Raw genomic sequence first — 24,719 nt, 5'->3', positions numbered from 1 at the left:
CATTGTGACATACTATAATGAGTGAGCGTGAAGAGTGATTTACAATTCTGATGACATCAAGATGACTGGGAATAGCAGTGATTTGCAGCATCCCAAAATCCTAGAAAGGTAAGGAGGGAGCTTTGGATGCCTTACAGTATGTGAACCTTATCAAGTAAAGTTTCTGTGGAGTTCAGTAGAGGGAAAATTGAAGTCTAAACATCAGCTTGGGCCTGAGATTAACCTTTTATGCTGATCATAGCAGTTTGCAACAAAACAGAATTTGTGAAATTTGTACTCTATGCTTATGGTACATACCTTTCTGATCTCCTGTCATCCATGAACTACCAGCAGTGCTAGGCTTTGTGTCCTGTCCCATCTACAAAATTGTTCTGACATTAACATATTTGTAAATTAAATGATTATAATTTGTATGGTATAATGGTCAAGATGATCATTAACCAAGAGTTCATGTTTATCATAGCAAGAAACATAATCCTCTGCATTTGTGTTCAGATATACTGGGAGGATGATGCAAAGTGAGTGGCGCCTGACACAGATCTTCCATTCTTCCTGTGAAGTAATTAAGTGTGTTTACACTTGTATCTCTGTTTTTATGTTTGGTTTTATTTTGATTACTGTGTAACAAAAACATTACCTTCCTTTTTACAATGTTTAAATTTCTGCAATTGCAGAAATACTTTTTACAGCTTATTGATTAACTTTCTTCCGACTGCAACCAAGTTCAGAGCAAGGTATCAATTCTGCCTCAGTAGTAAAGGCCTGATAGTGCAGCTGAAAGAATCTAGCTAATCTGTCCAGACAAATGCTCATCAGAGGGAGGTACGACAGATAAACTTGTCCTTTAAGCACCAATATTTTACTGAGAAACACAGTCATCTACTACATTGCTTTTTGGCATGTACAGACCACATGTTAAGGAGAACAGACAACATTCTGTGGAGGTTGTTTGCTAAACACAGCAACCGGCCCGTTCTACATGTAAGTGCGACCTCATGTTGAATCATAACTGTCCCCTGGGACAAACCACAAGTCCTGTCTGTAAAGACTGACCACTGTGAGTCTGAGCACAGTTGGAAAACCCCGGTCTGTAGTAAAATGTTCTCGATGAACCTCACAAATGCTTCTGTTCAGACGCTGCACATGGCAATAAAGAGGCTGGCTGAACACCAAACAGACAGAGGGCTGGAGTTTAAGTTTCGAAGAAAGTCAAGACATTTCTGACTCGCACTACCATCTACTGTTGACTTTTAGTATGACAATGTAAATGTTAAATCTTAGTTTCAAATAATTTGTGAGATTTGTTGCCACATACAGGTACAACATTAGTACAACTAATTTTGATTGAGACAGTTACAAATTTCCTTTCTCTACCCATTTTTATTTCCTGCTGTAACATTGAAATATCCTCCCATTAAAAGCTTAGGATCTTAGGCTTGAGTAAAGAAACACTGTCTAACTTCCAAAAAAACAACTGTGTTACTTACCAAATGATCACTATACATCCGGCCGTATAATAACCGTATAATCTGTGCAGGGTCACAGGGCAATTATCGGTGTGTGTGTATTTTATTCTTTTAACTGACTTGTAGTGTGACTGCACACTAAAAATTAGGTGCTGGTCATAGCAATGTCCTATTCAGATGAGAGAATGACTGCATAGGAAGCTCACCTACAATTCAGCTATGCCTCAAAAGTCCAAGTGTAGTTGGAAATGTTGGTGGTACAATAAAATCAGTTAAGCTCAGTGGGTGGTCACACGCCCCTATTTAAATTTTTTTCAAGTTGACCTTTATTTCTTGTCTGCCATTTTTCCGGTTCATCTTACTTAGTTTGATTAGAGTGTCTGTAGAGCACTTTGTGACTCAGTGAGCAGCGCAGTTTCAAACACAGAATCCAGGGAGGAGAGTTATCCCACAATAGTCCTGTGTGGTCGCCATCTTGTTCTTCTTCCAGCAGTTCTCAAGTTCCTCGGCTCAGCACCTGTCTGTGGTGATGGGCCAGGGGGTGTGTGGGTGGACCTGGCATCTATGTGGCCTGTTTGCCAACCGCAGCTTCAACAATGTGTGCCTGTGTCAACACAAATACCACTCAGCCTCTCTCTGCCTCCTCCTTGCTCAATCTCCAAAGCCGCAGGAAACAGCACGGAGGCTCGGTCAGTCGATGTCTTTTTTTCCTTGTTTAGGTTTTCCATCTGGAAAAGGAAAATGGCAAGTTCAAGTTTGACATAACTGGAGCTGTTTCTCATAGGGAAACAGGGCAGTAGCCACAGTTTTAAAAAAAATATCTACCAAACAGATCTCTATCTAGATTTTATCTCCCTACATAATTACCTAAAAGCTATTTCAAACCCTTTACTTCAATGTCAGGAATATAATTTTGATGGAGATATACCAAATCCTGTTATTTTAAGGTGTATTAAAATTTACTAAAATTATCAACAGAATGTGAAGAAATAACAGTTTGGACTTCATGTCAAATATGTTTATGAATCGTGTTGCAGAAATATCTACTGAAGTTAGCTTGCTAACCAGCTAGCCCAGCCCGTCCTGTTTTGTAATGCCACTTTGTATCTCAAAAGACAGTACTGAATCACTGTAGCGTTATGTCTGCTCTCAGTCCAACATGAGGATGAGAGGATGTAGAAGTAGCTGTGCCCCAAAACATTCAACACACACATTCGACGGCAAAGAAAGAAGTGACAAAAATTGACGCAAAACAAGAGTTAACATTAGCGTTGCTGGAGACAGGGATGAAGTGTGATGCAGAACTCGCAACGTTTCTTCTAGACTGGCAAGTAAACAGCTGTTAATGTTAATGTTGGCTTTTTAGCAACAGCTTATAAAGGCAGCTATTTGTCTAACGTTCCTAAGTGTTCCTAAGTTAGCTGTTTGTTAAAGCAATAAAGAGCTATGGGAAGAGTCCTGCATTTCCTTGTTTCTTATGAGAGGGGTGGATACCCTACTTTCTGGTGATATACTGCCCCCAGTTTGTTTTGAGTATGAATTCAACAGGTGGCCAATTCATACAGATAGTTCCTTTAAGGATTCTGACTCAAAAAAATATCTGAACCAGGATTAAAAAAACATGAAAGATGTATGTGAAACTCATGCAATACCACACCAAATTTACTGAAACAGTATCAGAAATTACCTTGGTGTCCTCGGTGTGGAGAGCTACAAAGCCCTATGGGGACTTTGGTCAACATTTGTTGTTTTTAAATGTGCTTTATAAATAAATCGACTTGACCTGAGATGTACTTGCAAAGATGGTTCACTGAATTTGCCCTTTGTACAGTACTGCTGAATGTAATGTAAAAATGTATGTTTTCAACATCTAAGTGTGCCAGAGAAGAAGTCAGAGGTTCGGTGACTGTTTGAAGTTCCCACCTGCAGCTTGAGTGTCAGTTAAACAATTTCTTTAGTTTAGAGAAGAAGCCTCCCTCTTCCTCCTGCTGCTTGTCCTGACCCTCCTCTGAGCTGGTCGACTTCGCACCAGAACCTGAAGTGCTGCTGCGCCCTATTGGACACAAACACACACTGCATCAGCTCAACTACTGGCACCGCTGCAGTGCTCAGGGACTAACTGACTATCTCTGTCTATGCTAGAGTGGAGGGATGTTTTGACTGAATGGTGGATTTGGACTCTTCTTACTGACCTGCAGAAGGATCGACACCATTGACTGTCCCCTGAACATCAGTCTCCTCTTCAGCATAAGTCAGCAACAGAGAACGCTGCTTTCGAGTCAACTTCCTGCAGGGACATGAGACCAGAAAAACAATTTAATAATGATACATCTGAATTATGAGTAAACGTTACCACCTCACAGTGTAAGTGTGAATGAATTTACATTCTTTGGGCTAAAGGTAATATGACACAGTTTTTCCTCAACTCACGATTGGGTCATTTGTAAACTTAAAAGCCGAAGGTCATGGCCTGTCTCTTCTAGAGCAATACTTTAACCCCCTGTCTCCTGGGATGATTGGTCAGTGCAGCTGTCCTGATAAGGCTGAAGCTGTCTCCAGGAGACCATGGTCAGGGACATAGGCTGTACTCTGCATCAGACTCAACTGACTGTCTCCCCTTAGTATGCGCTGTATGTGACGTGCGTGACCTAGGTAACCATGGTTTCTCGGTTAGGATCAAACCAATTCTTACACAGCAGCAGCAGAATGAGGGACACCAGACACAGACTTATTGCCAAGTAGGTTTTCACACACAAGGATGAGAAAAAAATATACAAAGAAAGAAATACAAACTATAACTTAACAATAAAAATGTTATGTGTGTGTGCATAGCTGTAAAAAAAATTTAAAAATCTAAAGAAAAAAAATTCACACAAAACCTGCATAGTGTTTAGATGACAGTATTTGCATATCTTGGCCTTACATTGGGAATTGTTGGGCCTTTGTTATTATTATTACCAAGAGTAAGGTCTAGACCTGCTCTATGAAAAGTGCAATGTGATAACTTCTGTTATGAATTGGCATTTCATAAATTAAATTTTATTGAATTACATTGTCCACGACTACAAGCCTAATTATATACACACACACACACACACACACACACACACGTATAACATATCTTACTTTGGAACTCTGATCTTGATGTGGATGTAGTGATCTCCATAGCTGTAGCTATTCATCCTCCGAATGCCTTTCCCCTGCAGCCGAATCACCTGATCAGCCTGGCAACTTGGAGGGATCTGAAAACACAGGTGACTTTGAAACAGAAAACAGGAATTTGCTCTTGTGAAACTCTGTGTAAGGAAATTAATTGTCTGGTAGATACATCCAGACAGAAAAAAAATTAACTGCCAGCACTTATAAAATTATTAAGTATTTTCATTCAGGAATATTGAATGAAAACTTGAAATGGTTTATTTACAGTAATTCAAAAGTCAAGCGAACATTAACATATTTTTACAGAGAAAGACCCCTAACCACACACACAATTGTGGTGTCAGAATTTATACATTTATCTCGTGATTAGCTTTTAATTATGACTCTTGGTAGTGTATTCTTAGTAGGAAGTCTCAACCTGGGGAGTGATGGTGTATAGTGGTCCATATGGTGCAGCCTTCCTCCTTACTCACCACTATACTGATGGTTTCATAGAGGCCCTGAGTTGTAGCTGTGCCCCCCAGGATGGCCTGAGCTATAGAGATCAACACATCTGAATGGATGTTTACTCCATTGCGCCTGAACACTGGGCTTCTCTGGACCTGTATAGACACATTTCAGACATAACACATCAAACTCAAATACTACTCCAGTAGTAAGAATTACTGAGCGCCTTCAATTTTTCAAAAGCAAATAAAACTCACCCGGAATGTTATGAGGATTTCTCTTTTCCCCACTGACATTCGCACTGTCTGACCATCTTCAACTCCTGTCAGAAGATAGCACAAGAATTATTGTTTTTGCCCAGATCTATTTGTCATTATGCAACATTTTCCAGCAACAGTAGTCAAAACAGCTTTACTTAGACTAAGATTTTGGTACAATATTAGATATACAGTGATATGCTGCATTTTTATTTTTGAAACAGATCTTTAAATTTGTTTCCACTTTTATCTGTCACTAGTGAGATGACAGAGTGGAAACTTACCAGCAGGAACTGGAACAGTGACCTTCTGCCTCTTTTTGGTCTGGCCTGAACCTCGGCACAGTGCGCAGGGCGTGGTTATGATTGATCCCTTCCCACCACAGCGTCGGCAGGTGCTCCGCATCATGAAAGGACCCGTGTTGATTGACTCCTACAGGGGGCAACACAAACAGCAATATACTGTTTAGTGGCTGATGTTGTGAGAATGAGATAAATGTGAAGAAAAGGACACTGGAAGCAATTGGTTCTGCGAGAGGGGAAGAGGGGTTGACTAGGGAACTTTTGAATCTGGAGTTAGAAATTTAATACAGACATTCAGGCCAGTAGCTAGTGTTGAAACTGCGGTGGGCCACTTGTCGCTACACTGACTAACAGCACAGTGGAACAGTGGTAAAATCCTGAGAGAGGAACCAAAAAAATACCTAAAGGAGAAGAATTAAGAGCTTGAAGAGCTTGATGACAGCTACACAAGTTAAAGGGACCTGCTTACTGCCTTGCTGCCACCTGCTGGTCTGTAACTCACCATGCCGGTGCCGTTACAGTAGTGACACTGAGACACCTTGGTGCCCGGCTCGCTGCCCTTTCCATCACACCTCGGGCAGGCGTCATCAATGTTCACACTCAGCTCCTTATTCACGCCCTTTGCTGCCTCTGTAAACGTAAGCTCCATCACAAACTGTGGAGAGACAGAAAACACTGATATGCTTCATTACAATTAAACCACTGACATCACCTCACACCTAAATGACCGGTTACAATGCATGTACCTTTAACTAATTCTTAACTTAAACAAATGTCAACAAGTTTTAAACCGCAAAATAAAAAACCTCCATGTAAAATAATAGTTTAACATTTAATCAAAACATGTTGATGCAACAGTGATGGGAGTTCTGACCTCGGGTCTTTGTTCAAATATGTTGTGGATGTCTCCGAAGCCCATTCCGCCAGTAAACTCTCCAAATATCTTCCTGAAGAGCTCCTCGGGGTCTATACTAGTACCCCCGGCCCTGTAGTACTGCTGCTGTCCCGCCCCAGCACGGTTTGGGTCGAAGCCTGCCGCGCCATATGTGTCATACTGCTTCCTCTTCACCTCGTCACTCAGCACCTTTACACAAAAACAATCGAGCCAGTTTTAACATAATTTGTTTATGTCGCTTATCATAAATTACTGTTTCCCCTCCCCTTTTACATAACTGGAGAGGGAACTAAATTATCCTTGACACTTTTATGTAATTGGTTTATGTAATTGGTTTTGTACCTCGTAGGCTTCAGCCAGCTTGGCAAACTTCTCTTTAGCCTCTGGGTCATCTGGGTTGGTGTCCGGGTGGTACTTCTTTGCTAACTGGAGAGAGACAAAAAGTAGGAAGATGAGGGCAGAGGATGAGAACGCATTCAAATTAATCCTCTTTCTGAAAAGGTATCCAAACTTGGATTTCCTAACATGCAAGAAGGGCTGCACAATTAATCTAATCGCAATGTTGTCATGGGCGATTACATAACCGCAAAAAGTGTACGATTTAATCAAACAAAAAAAGTGCATGTGACGCTCTCTTCTGTGTGTGCGCTGCAGTCTGCTCATTAGCTCCGCCCACACAGAGCTCTCGCATGTGCCCCTAAAAACAGATAGGGCGTAAGCCTATGTGCAATGAGAAAAACTTTTTATGAGCAGTGTGCGAGTAACTTATAAGACAACAACCTACCTCGACAAATTAGAGACCGATGTAGAGCCTTTTGCTTGCACAAGGATTTAATGAATAAAAACAACCCACAGAAATGAACTAGTAGTAAAAAGTATGCTATTATATTAAATTCTAATGAATGTAGTATTTAATATATTATTGTTATACTAACAGTAAACTATTAACTAAACATTATAATTTATTTAATACAATCATGTACAGTTCCGCCTCCAGGTTATGGATAGAGATTCTGCATTAGACAAATGCACATTGAGCCATTGTGCCCATTTTTGCTGCTTCTAACTGCCTCTTCCGTAGAGCAACACGTCCCCCTTGTTCTGTTTTACATCTTTTTTACTAGTTATTGTTATAAATATTGTTTAACTTTTATTTTTTTATTTTTATTTATTTGTGCCTTGCTTGATAATAAAGCAAGTAGACTCATAGTACCATTTGTTCCATTGTAATCGAATCGCAAATTGCAATGTTGTCCACAATAATCGCAGAATGACTTTTTCTTCAAATCGTGCAGCCCGACATTCAAGGTATTTGGGCATCACAACCCAGATATATTCCAAATAGTGTGACACAGCAAAGTGTGTCTCTGACCTGGTAGTAAGCCTTCTTGATGTCCTTTTGTGTGGCAGTGCGGGAGACACCCAAGACTCCATAGAAGTCCGGCTTGTTTGCCAACCTGCTGCTGGTGTGAAAAGAGTGGCAGGCAATGCCCCGGGGACATCTCGTGCCTGCAGAGGAAAGGATCCAAAAAGGACAGTTTAATTAGGAGAACTACTGTATAGATGTTCAGATGTTGATATGTACAATATTTAGCATTGAGAAGTGTTTTGTTTGTGCACATTCCCAAGAAAAAGAATTATAAAGCTAGCTGTTATTCATAGCAGTAAATCATCAACAAGTCTTAAAGATTATTGCATTTAGGCCCTCAGCACATCAAATTTATGGAATGCCCATTATAAGATGTCAGCAAAAAACATAAAATAAAACCAAAGTCCCTGACTGCAGACACTGCAGATATTAACCAATATAAGAACTTAACAACTGTAGTTAATAACAATATATGATTCAACCGTAACAAGGTCAGTGTGAGTGCATAAGTTACAGTTTCTGATGTAATCACGCTGTAAAACAGGTAACTACAGGGAGCGTTTACATTTATTATATATATATATATATATATATATATACACACACTAAAGCTAAAATTTCGCTGGCTGCACATTCTATAGTTGTACAAAGCCTGAACGACGGGACTTTGGACATTTACGAATACTGTCAGAGGACTGGTGATATAACTCTTGGGATGTTATGCTAACTGTTAGCTAGCTCACCTGTCAGTCCTCTCAATGTCACGGCATTTCCGTGCGTCCCGGCGCTCAGGTTAACTCCTGTCCCTCCCCAGTGCGTCGGCAATACACTCGTTGAACAAACTCCTGCATGTCTGGTGGAGACAGACAGAAAACACACGCTACGACGCCCAGAGGTAACCGATGCTGCTAACCAGCGTGTAGAGAGCCGGGCAGCGGAGGACGCCATTTTTGCGTCACTACCGGTGTCAGCGAGAAAAAGGTCAATCTGCAGTCTCGCAGGCGGCGCGACACGCCCACTTTACTGCGCGACACGCCCACTTTACTGCGCGACACGCCCTCTAAGTGCTACTTCACACCCTGAGATAATGGATTAACGTATTTCAAATATTCAGATCCTTTACTTAAGTAAAAGTAAGAAAATCACAGAGAAAATATTCCATTAAAAGAAAAAAATCATTTATTCAAAACCTTACTTGAGTAAAAGCAAGGGCGTCACTTGTGTTGAAAAGTGGTGGGGACATAATGACTCAGATTAGGAGCATGGATCATCAGTCTCTGCGACAGTCTATGTTCACGAGACGGGACGATGCGTGAGAACAAGACGAGAAGATTTTAAACACTATTGTGAAGATATAGGAAATCCAGAAATATATGAGCAGGGGCCTGGGGGTCCTCCTCCCCCAGAAAAGTTGAGCATTTAGCACTTAATTTTCTGCACCAATTTATGTATTTATTTATATAAAGGGAAACAAAAAAATTAAGCTGGCAGGTGACAATTCATACATATAAAACCTAACAGAATAAAATGCTGTAATCAGCTGCTCATGTTTTTTGGGGGGTTATAATAAATAAAATCTTTGGCACCCTGCTTGGAGGTCAAAGGCCATCCAGAGCAGCAAAGTACTGGATATTTTTTCTGCTGCTCACTCTTTCCTTAAGTGTAGATACAGAAGTAACCTACAGTATAGTTGCGCAGAGTTGAGACTCTTACTCATTCACCACAGAGACAGTAGATGGCGTTGAAGAGCTGTGACAAACACTGCAGCCTGTTGCACTATTGCACTAGCTAACTGGATCAAGTTCTGAAACTGACTTGTATTTGATAAGTACTTAAAGATGATGATAAAATAATAACAACAAAACTAACATATTTCAGGGATCACTTGGTTCCCCTCGTACAGCAGCAGTCAGACTCTGACAATCAAAAAAACTGTGATGAGACATTGACTTTTGTGTCCTAGGGTGAGAGTTCAAAGATCACTGAAAGAGTGGTGGGGCAAGAACAATGTTGCTCTTCAGCAGTCTGGTGTCAAGACCAGGTCAGACATGTTTTGTACAGCTTAACGATCGGAGATATCTCAATGAAATAACAGAATGTAACTTTTTCTTTCCACAAAAAAGTAATTTACTTGGTCATGTTGGCTTTCAATTCGTGTTAGAAAGTAGAAGTGGCTTGATGACTCAACATTTAGATCTACTTGTTGACATTTAAATTCCTTTACATTCACATTCTTTTGGTCTCCGCTTTTCTGAACAGTGTAAAAGAGCTTTACACAATTAAAACAAATAAGTAAAAAGAATCATAAATTAGATCAAAAATTTAAGATATATACCACATTTCCAGCTAAAAGACAGAAGATGAGAGTACCATAAGGCCAAATGTGTCTTGGGTTGTGAGGTTTAATTTCTAAAATCTATATAGTAATATCATAATAGAAACGCTTAAAAATTGCTCTCATTTTTACTTCACAACACAGTGCAAAGAGGCACTGTCTACTGACATGACAGGAGGACATAATGAGATACAAAAGCTGAGTAGAAAGATCAAAACTTTCATGTCTTAAGATTGTCAGGGTTTTTTTTACCAGGCAGACATGTTGAATGGTTGTCAGTGTGTGTGACCTGATGAAAGAGAAGCTTACAATCCCTTTTGATTTCCCCTCCTCCGTCCCCGCCATCTCTCTCTCATTCCCCGCCGTCTCCAAGGCGACCTGTAAAACAGCATCCCAGCTGTGTGTGTCTGTGTGGAATGCATTACCAAAGGAGGCTGACATTTGCCATAATGTAAACATCCCTCTGAGCAACGATTCTTATCTCAATAAAGATGCTCTGACTTCCAACATATGACTGACTGGTTAGTATTCAGGTATGATGACAGACAAAATATGCAAAATGGTGAGTTTATGTTCACGTTTTGGTTATCTGACTCATCACATGTGACTGCGTTGATTGCTTCTGGCTTGCTTCTTTTCCTCATCATTCCTCATTCTTTGTTTTTTAATCTCTCCAGCTATGGAGGTGGAGGGTCTGAGGTCATGTCATCAGATCAGTGGGAGGTGGGGCAGAGGTGTCAATCTACTCATGCTCACACACACACACACAAGCACACACACATAAAACCCCATCATGTTGTCAGAAAGTGCTGGGTTCAAAGCAGCAGTGCTCATTGCAAGCCTGTGGTTGTAATTAGTGTGTTGGGGTTATGAATGATCGTAATAGAGCCCCATATATCAGCCTCACTGTCAGGCACCAGCATGGCTACTTCAAACCTCAGCCCTTAGCGCACACACACACACACACACACACACTGACATACACATACACAGGGGAACACGAGTGACCCAGATTGCTTCTGTGTAGCTCAAATGAATGCACAAATTGTGAGAGAAAGTTATGCCTTTATGCAACATAATTCAGCAAATCTGATGTCAACTCTACTGATGACAACTAAAGTTAGATTATACCATGTCCACTGAGAATTCTCGATTCTGATTGGCTGGCATGTGTGGATTAACTTAATAACCATACAGTATAATTGGACAGGTGTTTGTTTGTCATTCTCAATTAATGCACCAGTATTAAACTCTAAAGACAGCAACAGTGAGGCTAAACTAAAGTTATTAAATTAATAATTAAATTATTATCCCCTGCTCACACTGTATCACTGTACAATGCTGATATTGGATGTTTTGAGCTTGGTATGAGTGTTACAATTCATGTTTTAGGATGATATTTCAGTGCTGGTAAATTTTGACTGTGGCTTTAAAGGGACACTCTGCAAATGTTGCAGTTTACCAGTCATGAGTGGTACTTCTCAGCATGTAACAGCTGTATAATGTGACTCTGCAGGAGTTTTATCAAGTCTAACCTGGGCTTGGAACCTCCAACTTTTAGATGAAAGATGCTGTCAAGTGATGAGTTCGGATCCTCTGATTTTACCAATACAAAGGAATTAAAGACAGGATCCATCCCCCCATTTTCATGGAATGCAATCCTAATTTGCTGGAGATTCTTAATTACTGGTTCAAACACATACCGCACTGTGATTGCAATGTGGTAGAACTGTGTTGCACAACTCTCTCTCTCTTCCTTGCCGTTCCCTGTCTGTATCTTATCCAATAAAGGCAATATGCCAAGCAAAAAATCTTAAAAAACATACTGTACAGTGTATTATAATCTATGCTCTATTTTCCAAGAAACACATTTGGCTTGTTACATTATCTGCTGCATTAATTCAAATAAGATGTTCCTATTACTATTTTATTGTGATTTTAAGTGTCATTCTAAAGCATTACTTTACTTTATGCAAAGCACTTGGAAATGCCTCTGTGTTTGAAAGGGGCTATACAAATAAACTTGCTATGCCTTGTGCCTGGTGCCATCAAATTGATTTCAGCGGAATATGTGCTTATATCTCCTCTGCCAATACTTTATATACTGGATACGCTTGTGTTGCATGTGTTGTCTGGAATTTGTTGTACCTGTATAAAGTAAAACAAATTCAAGAATGCTGTATCCCTGCAGTCGCCCATCTCTTCCACCTGGCACCCTCCTTTCCCCTTTACTAGTTATTTTGACTAAAGAGGTGAGTGAGATTGGCCCCCTGTGATGTCCCATCCTCTCCCCCACAGCCACTGACATTTTCATGTCTCAAATAAACATCAGAGAGATGCGGAAAGAGAGAAAACATGGACATATTTCATAACCTTTCAACCTAATCAGTTAGGGCTCTATTGCTTGTAGCTGCATGTGACAGAGAACATGACGACAAATGATCTCACAGCCAGAGGAGCTCTCACATTCATCTTTCAGAAACACAGCTGCTGATATCGCTGGAGGGCAGAGCGTGTATCAACAGCAAGAGAGGACGCGCAGAAGTCAAACCATGTCCAGCATGACACTCTTGACACACTCCTCTCTGTTATGGAGATAAAGTTGCTGTTATGGTTACAGACTGTGCAACTGAATTACTGAATGGCCTCACAGTATCTCTCTGTGTTTGTGCGTGCTTCTACTCACCTAAAACCAATGCGCAGTGTCTATAGTACAGAAAGAAATTAAAATGACCACTAGCAAAAGCAACCGTGCAGAGGGAGACTGCAAATCATTTAACAAAATGTGTGCATTGTGTTTTTATTGATGTTAAAATGTAGTTATAGCAGTTTTATATTTAAGAAAGATCTTTGTCACTTTTCAAACCTCACCTTTGGCATTTTGTTCAAGTCAGTGTAGTATTATTCCATTTAAAAAAAAAACAAGTCTCCATTTGTATCTCCCTGTGTTTTTGCTTCAGTGCATTTTGCCCTTTCTCCTTGGTAAAACTCTGCGCAGTGTAACATTAATTATTTTGTTCTGTCACGATGCTCTGCTGTTCTTTCTCCACCACATCTATCACCTAATAAAGTTGAAAGTAAGTAAAAAGAGCTGCATTAGCATTCATTTGGACTTGTGTTTCTGTCATGGCAAATATCCACTCTCCTTTTCCCTCTGCTTTGGTCTCTACCAACTCCTTCGGCAAACATTATCTGCTTAACTGTGGCGACGTATAACAGACTGGGAGTCGTCGCAAAGTAAATACGACGACATGCACAGGACAAGTGTTATTTGCACACTACAAAATATTTTTAATAAAAATACCAAAACAAAAACACTGTCAGTAGCATTGTGTTTTTGCTTTGCATGACTTATAAGACCCAGTCATGGAAGCTAAATCTGGGCGTCTGCATCATCGTTTTTGCCATTTAAGTCTGGACGGGAGTTGCAAACGCAGCAAAGGGTCTGTGTTTTAAAACAAAAATGTAGTCGTGTGGATGTTGCCTGAATCAAAACAGTAAAGGGTGAACAAAACAAGTTAAAAGATGCTAGAAGCTCAGAGTGTGTGAGTACTTTATTCAAATTTCTTTATATCACTGTTGATGACACTGGTTCTTTTCTCTGTCTCATTATGGGCCAGTAATTTTCTGTGAACTGACATTTTAACTGTTGGATTAATACTGTATCCTCCCTACTGCACATAGGTGGTCCCCTCCTTTATTAGATAACTTGCTCACTAATATGAGCCCAGTTCCCTCTGGGAGGACTCTGATAGCACTGCCCTGTTCCAGCCCTCTGTCTTTCCCTTAATCGCATCATTTTCATCTGACTGCCGAAGCCAACCGGTGATGACCTCATGTGTTGAATCATCTTAACATCAAATTGCAGGATGTGTGGAACCCAAGCATGTGAAAGCAAACACGCTGTGAAAAATTGGGGCTCATGTACATGGCTTGGGGGTTAATATTTTGTCCTCCATCAGTATGGTTGCTCCAGTTGTTCCAGTTGTTTTGGAACAATAGCAAACAATGGGGTTTTTAGCTGTGTCCTGGCCAAGGGTTTGTGCAAGCAACCCGATACCTGTCATCCCTGTTTTTCACTCAAGATTTGAAGTTGCTGGACAGTGGCTTTAAAATCAGTTTGGGATTTCTTTGCTGAAGCCTTGAGATAATATGTGTCCATTCCATCTATAAAGAAATTACAGTGTTCTCTTGACACAGAATTGATAGTTATATATGTGATTAAAATTTTTTTAAGGTGTTTGTGGGTTTCTATGAGGTTTTGTATTTGAACTGTGAAGCAAGAGAGAGAGATGCTCTGAACTTTGGGCATTAAAAACTAATTAACAGCATTTTAAATCTCTTTTGCAAGAAGAGTCTTTCCTGTGGGCCTGTCATTATTCATATTCTGCAGCCAAACGTTATTTAAAATTCTAGTGGATAACCTTAAAAATTCCCAAAGATACAAAAATTTGACCTTAAGGGAAATGTTATAAAATGATGCCCAAGACATCATTTCAGCTTTGAAAAAATGAAGTCTTTGTTTTCAATATTTCACTCAGTGTAAACTTCTATAGATATACTGTATATGTCATAATGTCTCAAAATGAAACTCTTTTAGTTTAAGGCTAGTGTGTAAAAGTGGTCTGTTTGGCAGGTTTCCACTACACCACGTGTTTTTTTGTAACACTCATTATCTAGACAAGTTGTGTGATGATAATAGCAGCAGGCTGGCATCTATTCTTGCATCTATCTCAGAAAAAATCAACGTTGAGGTCTGATTTTCACAGGCTATGAACAGGTCCTCTCTACAGCAAGTTTACTTTGCTTTTATGTCCATTGTTAAAGTTGAACAAACTGCAGTGTAGCTACTTCATTCAGACTGGTAGTAAAAGAAAATAGATTATATAACCACTGTGGCTACTCGCCTGCTCCTTCTTTAGCATATTCCCTGACTGCAGCACAGAGAAAGGCAGTCTTTGTGTGGTTATATTAAGTCACTAATCTGCAGAGTCAACAGACAGAGGGTTTCTCTGCCCCTGTGGTTGTGTGGCAGCGGTCCTGTTTGGGTGATGGCTGCCATGGGGCTGCTCGTAAATGTCTTTGTGGTCACCTTTAATTCTCTTCTTCCCAAGCCCAAACTGAAGTGTGCGTGTGCTTGTGTGTGTCTGGGCGGGGTATCTGCTGCTTCAAATGTAAGGGTCTCTTCAGTGGTAGGAGTTTGAGATTTTGGCCCACAGCAAATTATTGCCACCAATATACTGAGGCAGTACTGCTTTTTCACTGAAAACAGCTGGTGGAGCTGAGGAAAATGGTATTGATTCTCTGTGAGCTCAAGTAGTCTGTGATCCATTGTTAATATTAAAATGTTGATTATAGTTGCATCTTCTTGTCTTGTTAAGGAGTTCTTACACAATCAAGCTATTTTCTGAAAATATGAATATTATATTATTTTATTTATTATAATAAATATTAGCCACAGTAATGGTTTTATGGAAAATCATTATCTTTCTGCTGAAAATCCAGCCCAACTCCCTTCTTCCTTGTTTTTGTTTTTTATCCCTCTCTCGATCTGAGCCCTAAAGCCCTGTAAACGGTGCTGTGACGTCTTGCGGTTGGTAGTTCAAAGCCTTCGCCAGTTGGGCTTTCAGTTTGAGGAGAATTTTTGTGGTTAGCCAATTGGTGGTTTCCACAGGGAAAACATTTTCATATTAACTGATAAAAGTTCTCAATAAGTGGAACACACTGTATTTCTTTTGTGTACGTGTGTGTAGTCTGTCAGTGTATGTTCATGTGTAAAGGAGATGTATGGTATATGAAACCATGTGCAGATCTGGAGGAGGCCACCCACTCAGAAATTGTGGACTGGGCCATTCCCAGGACTCTTACGCAGGCCAAAAGTACCCCAGCCAATTTGGACGGCTCCGTTCTGATCCTGGGAACATGCTGTACCTGCACTAATGAACACTTATGTGCTTTCTCAAGCAGTTTTCATAAGGACTCCCAATGGTAATTAGTTATGGACTTCATCAAATACTTTTAAAATGCTATGTTCAGAAAAATCATGTTGGCACCATGTTTGCTGCAGCACTGTTGCTTCTCATAACTCTTCTGGGGTTTGCTTTCTGTCCTGAAAATAATATGAGCTTCATTCCACATCAGACTATGCAATATCAGCCCAAATAGTAGCTATGCATTAGTGCAATAGTGCATTGGGAACAAAAATGAACATTCATCATTACAGTTACATCACACACACTCTCTCTCCATTTTCTGTCTAACTGTGATGAACATTCATTGTTGGTGCGGTCAGGTGGAACAGTAAAGTCAGTCCCTGACACCTGACCAATCACAGCAAGTTGGGAAAGATGGCAAGCTATGATTGGTCAGGGTACAACTTGAAGACTGTATGTGTTTTTGAAAGTCACGGCAAGAATCATTAAAAACAAATTCTGTCTTTTACTCAACGCTCTCTGCATCACAAAGTTGGATGGATGTCCTTACTGACAAGACGGAATAATCATCTCATAACTTCCAACTATAAAACTCTAATGTTAAATCTACCCAACTTCTTCTCCTTCTTCTTCTCTTCTCCTATCTAAACTGTGTACCTACAGTACGCACTACTTATTTGCTACTGCTGGCTGCAAAATTATTTACCCCTCTGGGATAATAAAGTATTCCTTAATCTTCCTGAACCATCACTCCAATAACTACTTAACCTTAGATATTCCTTATGTTCGCACAGAGCTTTGCAGAACTGGTTTCACTAATCTATGCACCTTTTTAATTGGAATAAACTGCAAACTGACCAATATCTGATGTTTTTCTGACGTCTTTTTTTCACTTTTTCACACAAAAAGTGTTGTGTAGCACTATCTTGTTATCTGATCTGGTACAGACACGGAAGCATTATGGTTGTTAATTGAGTTCTGCATGAACCCCCATTGTTGGCTTGACCCACTTCCTTCTGAGTCACTGTAGCTATTAGTCTTATCTGGAGGTCAACCACCACCACACTTACTAATTTGTAAAACCATGTGTGTGTCCTTGCATACCCAAACCTCTGACCATCCATTTCCCAGGAAGTCTCTATCTGCCCCATCAGCTCTCTAACAAAGAGTCCTGCTGGTTGTTCACACCGAAGGACCTGCGGCAGCCTGGGGCTTTGTGGCAATTCATCTCCCCAACCCGGCGCAGCCTGTCGGTTCCCCCCCTCCTTCAGGTGACAGTTGAACCATGCGGAGCAGCGGCCCATCTGAATACAGCCTCTGGCTATAAGTCAATGACCTCCTCATTGTTGACCAGATTATGTTACTCAGGTCATGCCAGATTTGTTATACCTCATGTCAAAGAACAACAAAAAACTGTACTACAAAAGTGAACAGCAAAGAGACAAATTGCAACAAGATGCAGAGTTGAGGTATGTAAGTGTTCTCTGGGTATTAGTGCTGTCTCTGTCTTTGCCCCCTCCTTCCTTTCTGTTCTTCTCTCCCCGTTCATTTCTCAGCAAGGACCACCAAAGCTCCTTTTTATCTTTGGGAAAGGTGTCTAACTTTGACAAGTTCACTTAAGTGTTCATACCGAATCGAGCAAGGCTCCATTAGCGAGGGAGTTAGAGAGGGATGAAAGATGTGTGGCGAGGGGAGGAAGGTGGGAGGGAGAACACGGTTGAAAACACAAGACTTGGCAGGATGTTACTTTCTCTGAGCTGTTGTGTCAACAGGTGAAGATGTAATTGCACACTTGACTTGAATTGTTCTTACTGAATTCTTCTCACTGCTCCCCAGCCACTGTGAACAACAGAAATTTAAAGAAATAAGAAAAGGTGTTTGTCAAGCCAGCTGATTATGTGTTGCTGTGACAACACTCCCCTGTCAGTTTGAACTGTTTAGGTGACACAGGTCACACAAAGTCGTACCCATAATTCCTCCTGTTTTACCAAGTGTGAAAATGAGAGAGACTTTTTGAGAGAATTCAAGGGTGTTTTAACACAAAGTAAAACAATTAGAAATATGTTCATGATGGTCTTTTTGCATCAAAATTTGACGCTGTAGGTACCCCATTAGCATAATTTCTGGATCTGCCCACTGTCAAAGTCAGGCATAAAGAGCTAGAAAGTCCACATGAGGAGGAGCAGGGGTGGATGGATTGGACAAACAACCACAGGACATTAACCACGGAGACAGCCATTCATACTTACCTTACTGAAATTTCATCCGGTATGCAGTAATGTAACTCACAATGTTTTCCTATAACAAAGTAGTTTTGACGTTAACCATGCAAGCTTAATTTTGACAGTCTAACTGGACATAGCGCATTTACTGTTGACAATAAACATAGCACGTTTAAACGCTGACAATAAACTAACTTGACAGTGAAGCCCTGCGTGTCTAGAAATGACGCAAGAGGGGCACCTAGCATCATTTACATTTACTCATTTAGCTGACACCTTTTCCCAAGAGAGGTCGCACGCCTCTGGAGCAACTAAGGGTTAAGCGACACATCGACAATCGAACCCTGAGTCTCTGTCCACCGCACCATGACCACCCCCATACTTGGGGCCACTGGTCAAGCGTCAGTTTTTGACAAGTTGGGAGTAACAACATGTTGATTACACAGCTTTTGCTGTCAACGGGGATTTTTCATTCTCATAAAAACAACAAGTAAGTAAACTGTAAGGATGATTTTGGAGAAATACATTGTGTGTTTTTAAAGATGCATGATGTCCATCCATGGTTCTGCTCAAGGTTTCTGCCTCTTAAAAGGAAGTTTTTCCTTGCCTCTGTGGCCTAGTGCTTGCTCTTGGTGGGAACTGTTGGGCTTTTGTAAATAACATCATAGAGTACGGTCTAGACCTGCTCTTTCATGAAAAGCGTTGTGAGATAACTGTTGTTGTGATTTGGCGCTATATAAATAAAATTTAATTGAATTCAATGATGTACCCCCCACTTAGGGACAGTGCAACAAGCTTCAAACATAACAATTATCATCATATGAATGAATATGAATTTAAGTCCAACATTCTCTCTACTTTTGGCTCTGTTTAATTTTTCATTAACTCCTTAGGGGAAATTCTGGCTGCTAAATGCTCCACTATGTTCATTATTGTCTTCGCTAAGTCGTTTGGTGCAGAACAGAAATTGTACAGTGAGTTTATCTGAGCTTTTCACTGAAAACAGCTGCCTGTTTAGTCTGGAAACCACATGAGAGCGGAGAGACTGAACCAAATCAGTAAAGTTTTGGGCCATAAAAACAAAACAATTAGCTGAAAGATGATCAATATTTTCATAGATCTGAGGGAAACTGTAGAGTTGAGGGATAATTCCGAGTGAATTTATCATTACAAGCATTCTACATTCACATTTCATCTGTTGCTAATATGAAAATTTTAATCAGAGCAGTTTTAACTAAGTCCGCTGCTTGACATATCTCCTTAAGATATTTTTGACACAGTGCCTTAGTTGTTCCTTTTTTTTTACTGGCAATACTTCTTATGTTTTCAACGTATATAATCTCACCAGGCAAAATGGTCGTCCGTTTATGCACAGGTTGTTGTACAACACTTTAGTCCATGAGAATGCACACGTGCGTTACAACAGTTCAAAGGTAATACATTGACTTGTAGCATCTACATTTATTGTTAATGCAACTTAATTGAACCCAATAACATTCAACTTTAAAGGATCACTAATGTGGTAATTTTCTTCATGATGTTTTCTTTTGGCTATTGAAGGTAATGGACACATCTACGTACAAACATGCAAGACTCTGTAGTGTGAGCAGTTGAACTATCGAGCCCCTAGCCTAAATCAGCTTACCAACGGAATGAAGTTGAAACATTCGTCTAATGTAAAGAGCTGAACGTAGAAAAGATAGCCTTAATAAATTCAAATTATCAAGGCACCCCTAAAACAGCAACAGATGTTTGAAAGAGAAGAAGGTGAGTGGGGATGAGAGAGGAATTATGGTGAAGATAAAAAGATAAAAGAGTCATTTTGAGGGAAGGAGAATATACGGGGATCATGAGCTAGATGAATTCAAAAGATGAGGAAAACAAAATTACAGAGGGATGAGTCTGAAGACTATGAAGAGGATTATAATCATCAATTTACCATTTGCTGAGAGAAGCCGAAATCCTTTAAAGTGGGGAAAATAATTGTTGGCCTTGTTCATTTTTATCCAACAGAAAAATGGTAACTTCAGATAAATGTATACATTCACCCGACACATGTGCTTCTCTTCATAGAGGTCAGAGCACAGGATTGCCTGTATCACCCGGCCCCTGCAGTTAGTTATGTTGGCGGTCATGATAAATGTGAGAACAGCTGCCCTCCAGCACACAGCTGGAATAAAATGTCCTGTCCATGACAGGTAAAGATATTTTATTGTCACATACATGCATACATGTTGCAAAATTCATTCTCTGCATTTAACCCATCTCTCAAGGGAGGAGCGGGCAGCCGCTGTGCAGCGCCCGGGGACCAACTCCTCATCTATGTCAATGTCTGGTCAATGGCACTAACATGTTTTTGATAGTGTGGGAAACGGGAGCACCTGGAGGAAGCCCACGCAGACACGGGGAGAACATGCAAACTCCTCACAAAAAGGCCAGAGACCACTGTGCCGCCATGTCCCACCAGTTATTGATTTACCCCTGCACCTGTGGCCAACCCACCACCTTCATGTGCAGAGGATGAAGAAGAATGGCGAGTTGAGTACAGAGAGAAGTCTGTAGTATGACTCTGATCCCAGGTTCAGAAAGTAAGGGGACAGTGTTAAGTCCACAGAGGGAGGAGGTTGGGGTCGATGGATGGTTCAACAAAACATCTGCTTTTGACATGGGAGACTGCAGTTTGTCTACCATTTCTTACCAGCAGTCAGTGGTGGGTTTTTTCACCATGACCACAATCATTTCCTGCCCTTGGAAATATACCTGGACCTGGACAAATAATGCTGTGATGGGATGTCAGATCAGAAAACTGATGTATCATTCTTGAGGACAATAAAGTTTATTTCTTGCAGAGCTTGTTGTGTGTTAGTCAGTGAAAGTTATTCTGACTCTGATGTCACTATGCCAGATGGGAAAATCAGTGGTGGAAAAAATATTCAGATCTTAGTTTTATAAGCAAAATTTACTTAAACTATCAAAAGTAAAAGTACTAATTGTGGGGGAAAATGGTTCTTGTCAGTGTTTCACTATTATATGATGTAAAGTATATTGTAAGAACATATCTCTAAAATGTCAACTTTTCATGAAAGCTCAGATAAACAGCCCTGTCACACCAAATAAAGCATCTTCATTTTCTGCCTCTCTACATAAATCACACACTACTTCCTGTTCTGGTCACACTGTTCATCTAAGGTGTGTTCCTGCATGAACAATTGCGATTATATTATTCCAGTTCAATATTCCAAGTTCAATAATGTAGAAGAATTAGAAGCGGTTCTTAACTGTTGTCCCTTCACTATCCGTCTCTCCTCCCGCTCTTTCACTCTCTTTACACCCGGAAGGCATGAACACACTTTATGACCGTTCCTCAGAAGTCTCCTGGCCTTAAGCCTCCCTGGGTTTAGGAGACAGAGAGACACTTTGCTTTTTACTTCCCCACTGCTTGATCCCACATATTGAGCTCTTCTGGTCGGCAGTGAAGAAAAGGGCAGGGCTGGGTGAGAGAGCAAGGTGGAGAAAGAAAGAGATGTAGGGTGGAGGGGACAAAGAACAAAGAAAAATGAAGAGAGAGAGCGTGCACTGTGACTATGCCAATATGAAAACAAGACACAAATTCACCCTTGCCAAGACGGATATCTTTTGTTTTTGAAGTCAGGGATGATTCGACTCAATCCCTGGATTGAAGTGTTGATGCTGTTATTATGTATCTCGATGAGAGAGAGATGAAGAACAGAAGGAGAGGAGGATGAGGGCTGCATGATATAAATTCCTGTTGAGGAGGACAGCCATATCAAAGCCAGTGGGCAAAAGTGATTTGTGGTGGAACCTGCAAAATATTCATAAAGAATGACATCTCGGCACTTTGATCTCAGTTAGGAGAGGCTGACATGATGCCCACAAGATGTTACAAATCAAAAGGAGGGAAAGGGGGAGGCGGAAAGATTTCATATTCTCCTCCAACTGTTGTGATGTCTTTGTCTGAAGCGTGTTTGAAATTCTCTGGCAATCGCCTCATTGTGCCAGGAGAGACATGTGAAATTTGATTGGCGAAGGGAAAGGACAGAGTCTTGATGAAAACCATGCACAAGCATGCAGCGTTGTTCATAGGGTACGTGGGGTGTGATTGGTGATTTTTCTTTCTTTGTCCAGGAAAGACAATACTGAACCCCCTCAAGTGAGAGCATCTTGAAGGAATCCCGTTTCCTATGGAAGGCAAGCTGGCACCTGACGGCTGCACAAAGCTGAGGTCAAGGGGTTGTGAGTCAAAGGTCAGGAGCGCAGGCCTGATGTGGAAGCAGAAGAAAAAACTGTGAATCACCTTAGATCATTTTGTCTCCTTCTTATTAACTGTCAAGCGCCTTGGGAGGCAGGAGAGCAGCTGTTTCTTTCTTTTGGGAGGAAAAGGTTTGGCTGATTGATACAGCTGCTTGTGGAAAAAAATCATCCAAAAGGGAACATAACTGTCGGTACCAAATTTCATGGCAATCTATTCAGCTATTCCAAAGACATTTCATTCAAAACCACAAATGTCAGCCTCACGGTGGTGCTAGAGGTAAGGTCAGAAGATCACTAAAATAATCTGAATTAATATTTTAGGGCTATAAACAAATTGTGTGCTGCTTCACAATGGCAAATTGCAGCAAAAGGTGATTGTACACAACATGTACACAACAATTATGCTCATTTTCAGGTTCAAAATCTTATTTAGGGGTTGTACCAGAACAGGTTTACATGGTTTCATTTTCAAAAAACACCATATTTTTGTCATGCTGCACATTGCTGCAGCTCCTCTTTTCACCCTATGTGTTGAACCCTCCGTTTTGGCTATGGAGTGATAAATCTTGTCTCTAAATGATCTTTGTTGGGAGTTGCACATGCGCAGTTCCTAGTTAAGGACTACTAGCCAATCAGAAGCAGAGAAGAGCAGGTCAGTGAGAAGCCAGTAAACAGGGCTTCGTTTCAGCTGTATTTGTTGCCGACCAGCTCAGCAACATAGACTGGAGCAAGACTTTCAGAGTGGTGAGTTATTAATCCGTAACAAATGCATGTTTCATCCATAAAGTTTTAACTGAGCTCTGTCTCTACATCACAGTAACAACTTGTCCACTGACTGCCTGGAGGGTAGCTAGTGTTTGGAAGGGAGAGGAGAGGTGTGTGCTGCAGCTCAGTGTATTTCCACCGGTTTTTTTGAGGGCCTTTCGGACTAGCTGCTTGGCGAGCGTTATATGACGCGCATTTGCTGTGACGTCACAGGGATGAAAGGGCTGGACTACAAATGAGCCGTTTTCAGGCAGTTCAGAGCAGAGTTTTCTGTGGGTGATGGGAACTCCTTTTGGAGTGGACTGAAAAAGGTATAGCTCAATAAGGGAGAGTGAAAAGCCAAAAAGCATAACTTATAACTTAAATTATTTTGCCTTTTTAAAAAATGTAAAAGTATATATTTTTGACTCATTATTAGAGGTTTACAGGAGTGAGCACTGTCCATGTTCGTGGTAATGAAGGAACATGTCACCGGTGTAGAGATGGCAACGGTGTGGCTCACTGATGTTTTTAAACAGTTCTTTGGTACAGAGGAATAAGCTATATCAAGCTTTGACTACACGGGAAATACTTGCAATTTGTTGCAGATATGGACTTTTAGGGGAGGATTTTGTCACAATAATAAAAATATAGAACATGTCTTGTGCTTTAATAACCAGACTGATGAGGAAACATAAACACAAAATGCTCTTTGGGGTCCTTTGATCCATAGGTGAGTAAAATCTTTCTTGTGAATCACCAAACATTTTGGCACGAGAGGAGAAAATGTCCTTTGCGTTTCACATTCAGAGAATTGAAAAGGATGGTTTATGGGTAATAAAGAAGGAAGTCATTGTAGTCTGCATGGGTCACTGCGTTGCTTTCCCTCTGAAGTCAGACCGCCTTTACACAGACTTGAATGAAACTTTACTGGCTTTAGTCTTGTGATGGTTGTTTATTTCTTTTATGTTGGGTGCCTGTCTTGCACAGTCAACAAAACACAAGCTGCGGTAGTTGCCAGAAATCTCACCTGTCCTACTGTGGTGCATTAAAAAGTTCAGTACTGATATGTTTCTCTCTTTTAATTGCAGTCTTGGCTTCCTTTGAGGATCAGATTCTTGATCTTAGTGGGACTAACCAGGTTAAATAAAGAAGAAAAATTATTAACTTGCCTGTTAGTGGTGTGGCAAATCATCAAACTATCAGACTGCACAATGATTTTAAGCTCTCTCTGCTGGTCCATTCACTGAAGCATGAGCCTGTTCTCTTAATGGTAATTGAATAATAAAACCAGATTTACTATCAGCACAGTGGCCCC

The 24,719-nt window shown here is 40.6% G+C and overlaps 1 protein-coding gene across 2 annotated transcripts; it reads right to left on the bottom strand.

Moving 5' to 3' along the window:
• Positions 1-586: 586 nt before the first annotated feature.
• On the bottom strand, positions 587-8,862 carry LOC119898649 (dnaJ homolog subfamily A member 3, mitochondrial-like). 2 transcript variants are annotated; one of them, XM_038712822.1, is made up of 12 exons: positions 8,639-8,862; positions 7,899-8,035; positions 6,869-6,952; positions 6,506-6,715; positions 6,134-6,286; positions 5,614-5,761; positions 5,330-5,394; positions 5,099-5,227; positions 4,593-4,708; positions 3,659-3,753; positions 3,390-3,519; positions 587-2,194 (listed from the first exon to the last, which is right to left on the bottom strand). In XM_038712822.1, exons 1-11 carry the CDS (start codon positions 8,841-8,843, stop codon positions 3,404-3,406), a joined length of 1,458 nt encoding a protein of 485 aa, XP_038568750.1. In that variant the 5' UTR covers positions 8,844-8,862; the 3' UTR covers positions 587-2,194; positions 3,390-3,403. The 2 variants fall into 2 exon arrangements, with proteins under 2 accessions (XP_038568750.1, XP_038568752.1); XM_038712824.1 differs by lacking the exon at positions 3,390-3,519.
• Between the last annotated feature and the right edge of the window lie 15,857 nt (positions 8,863-24,719).

The sequence above is a fragment of the Micropterus salmoides genome, unplaced genomic scaffold, assembly GCF_014851395.1.
Source record: "Micropterus salmoides isolate LMB-PRFRI ecotype aquatic unplaced genomic scaffold, ASM1485139v1 Ms_hic_scaffold_12, whole genome shotgun sequence".
Classification (NCBI taxonomy): Eukaryota; Metazoa; Chordata; class Actinopteri; order Centrarchiformes; family Centrarchidae; genus Micropterus; species Micropterus salmoides.
The sequence above is the reverse complement of the archived record's forward strand: the minus strand, read 5'-3'. Positions and strand labels throughout refer to the sequence as shown.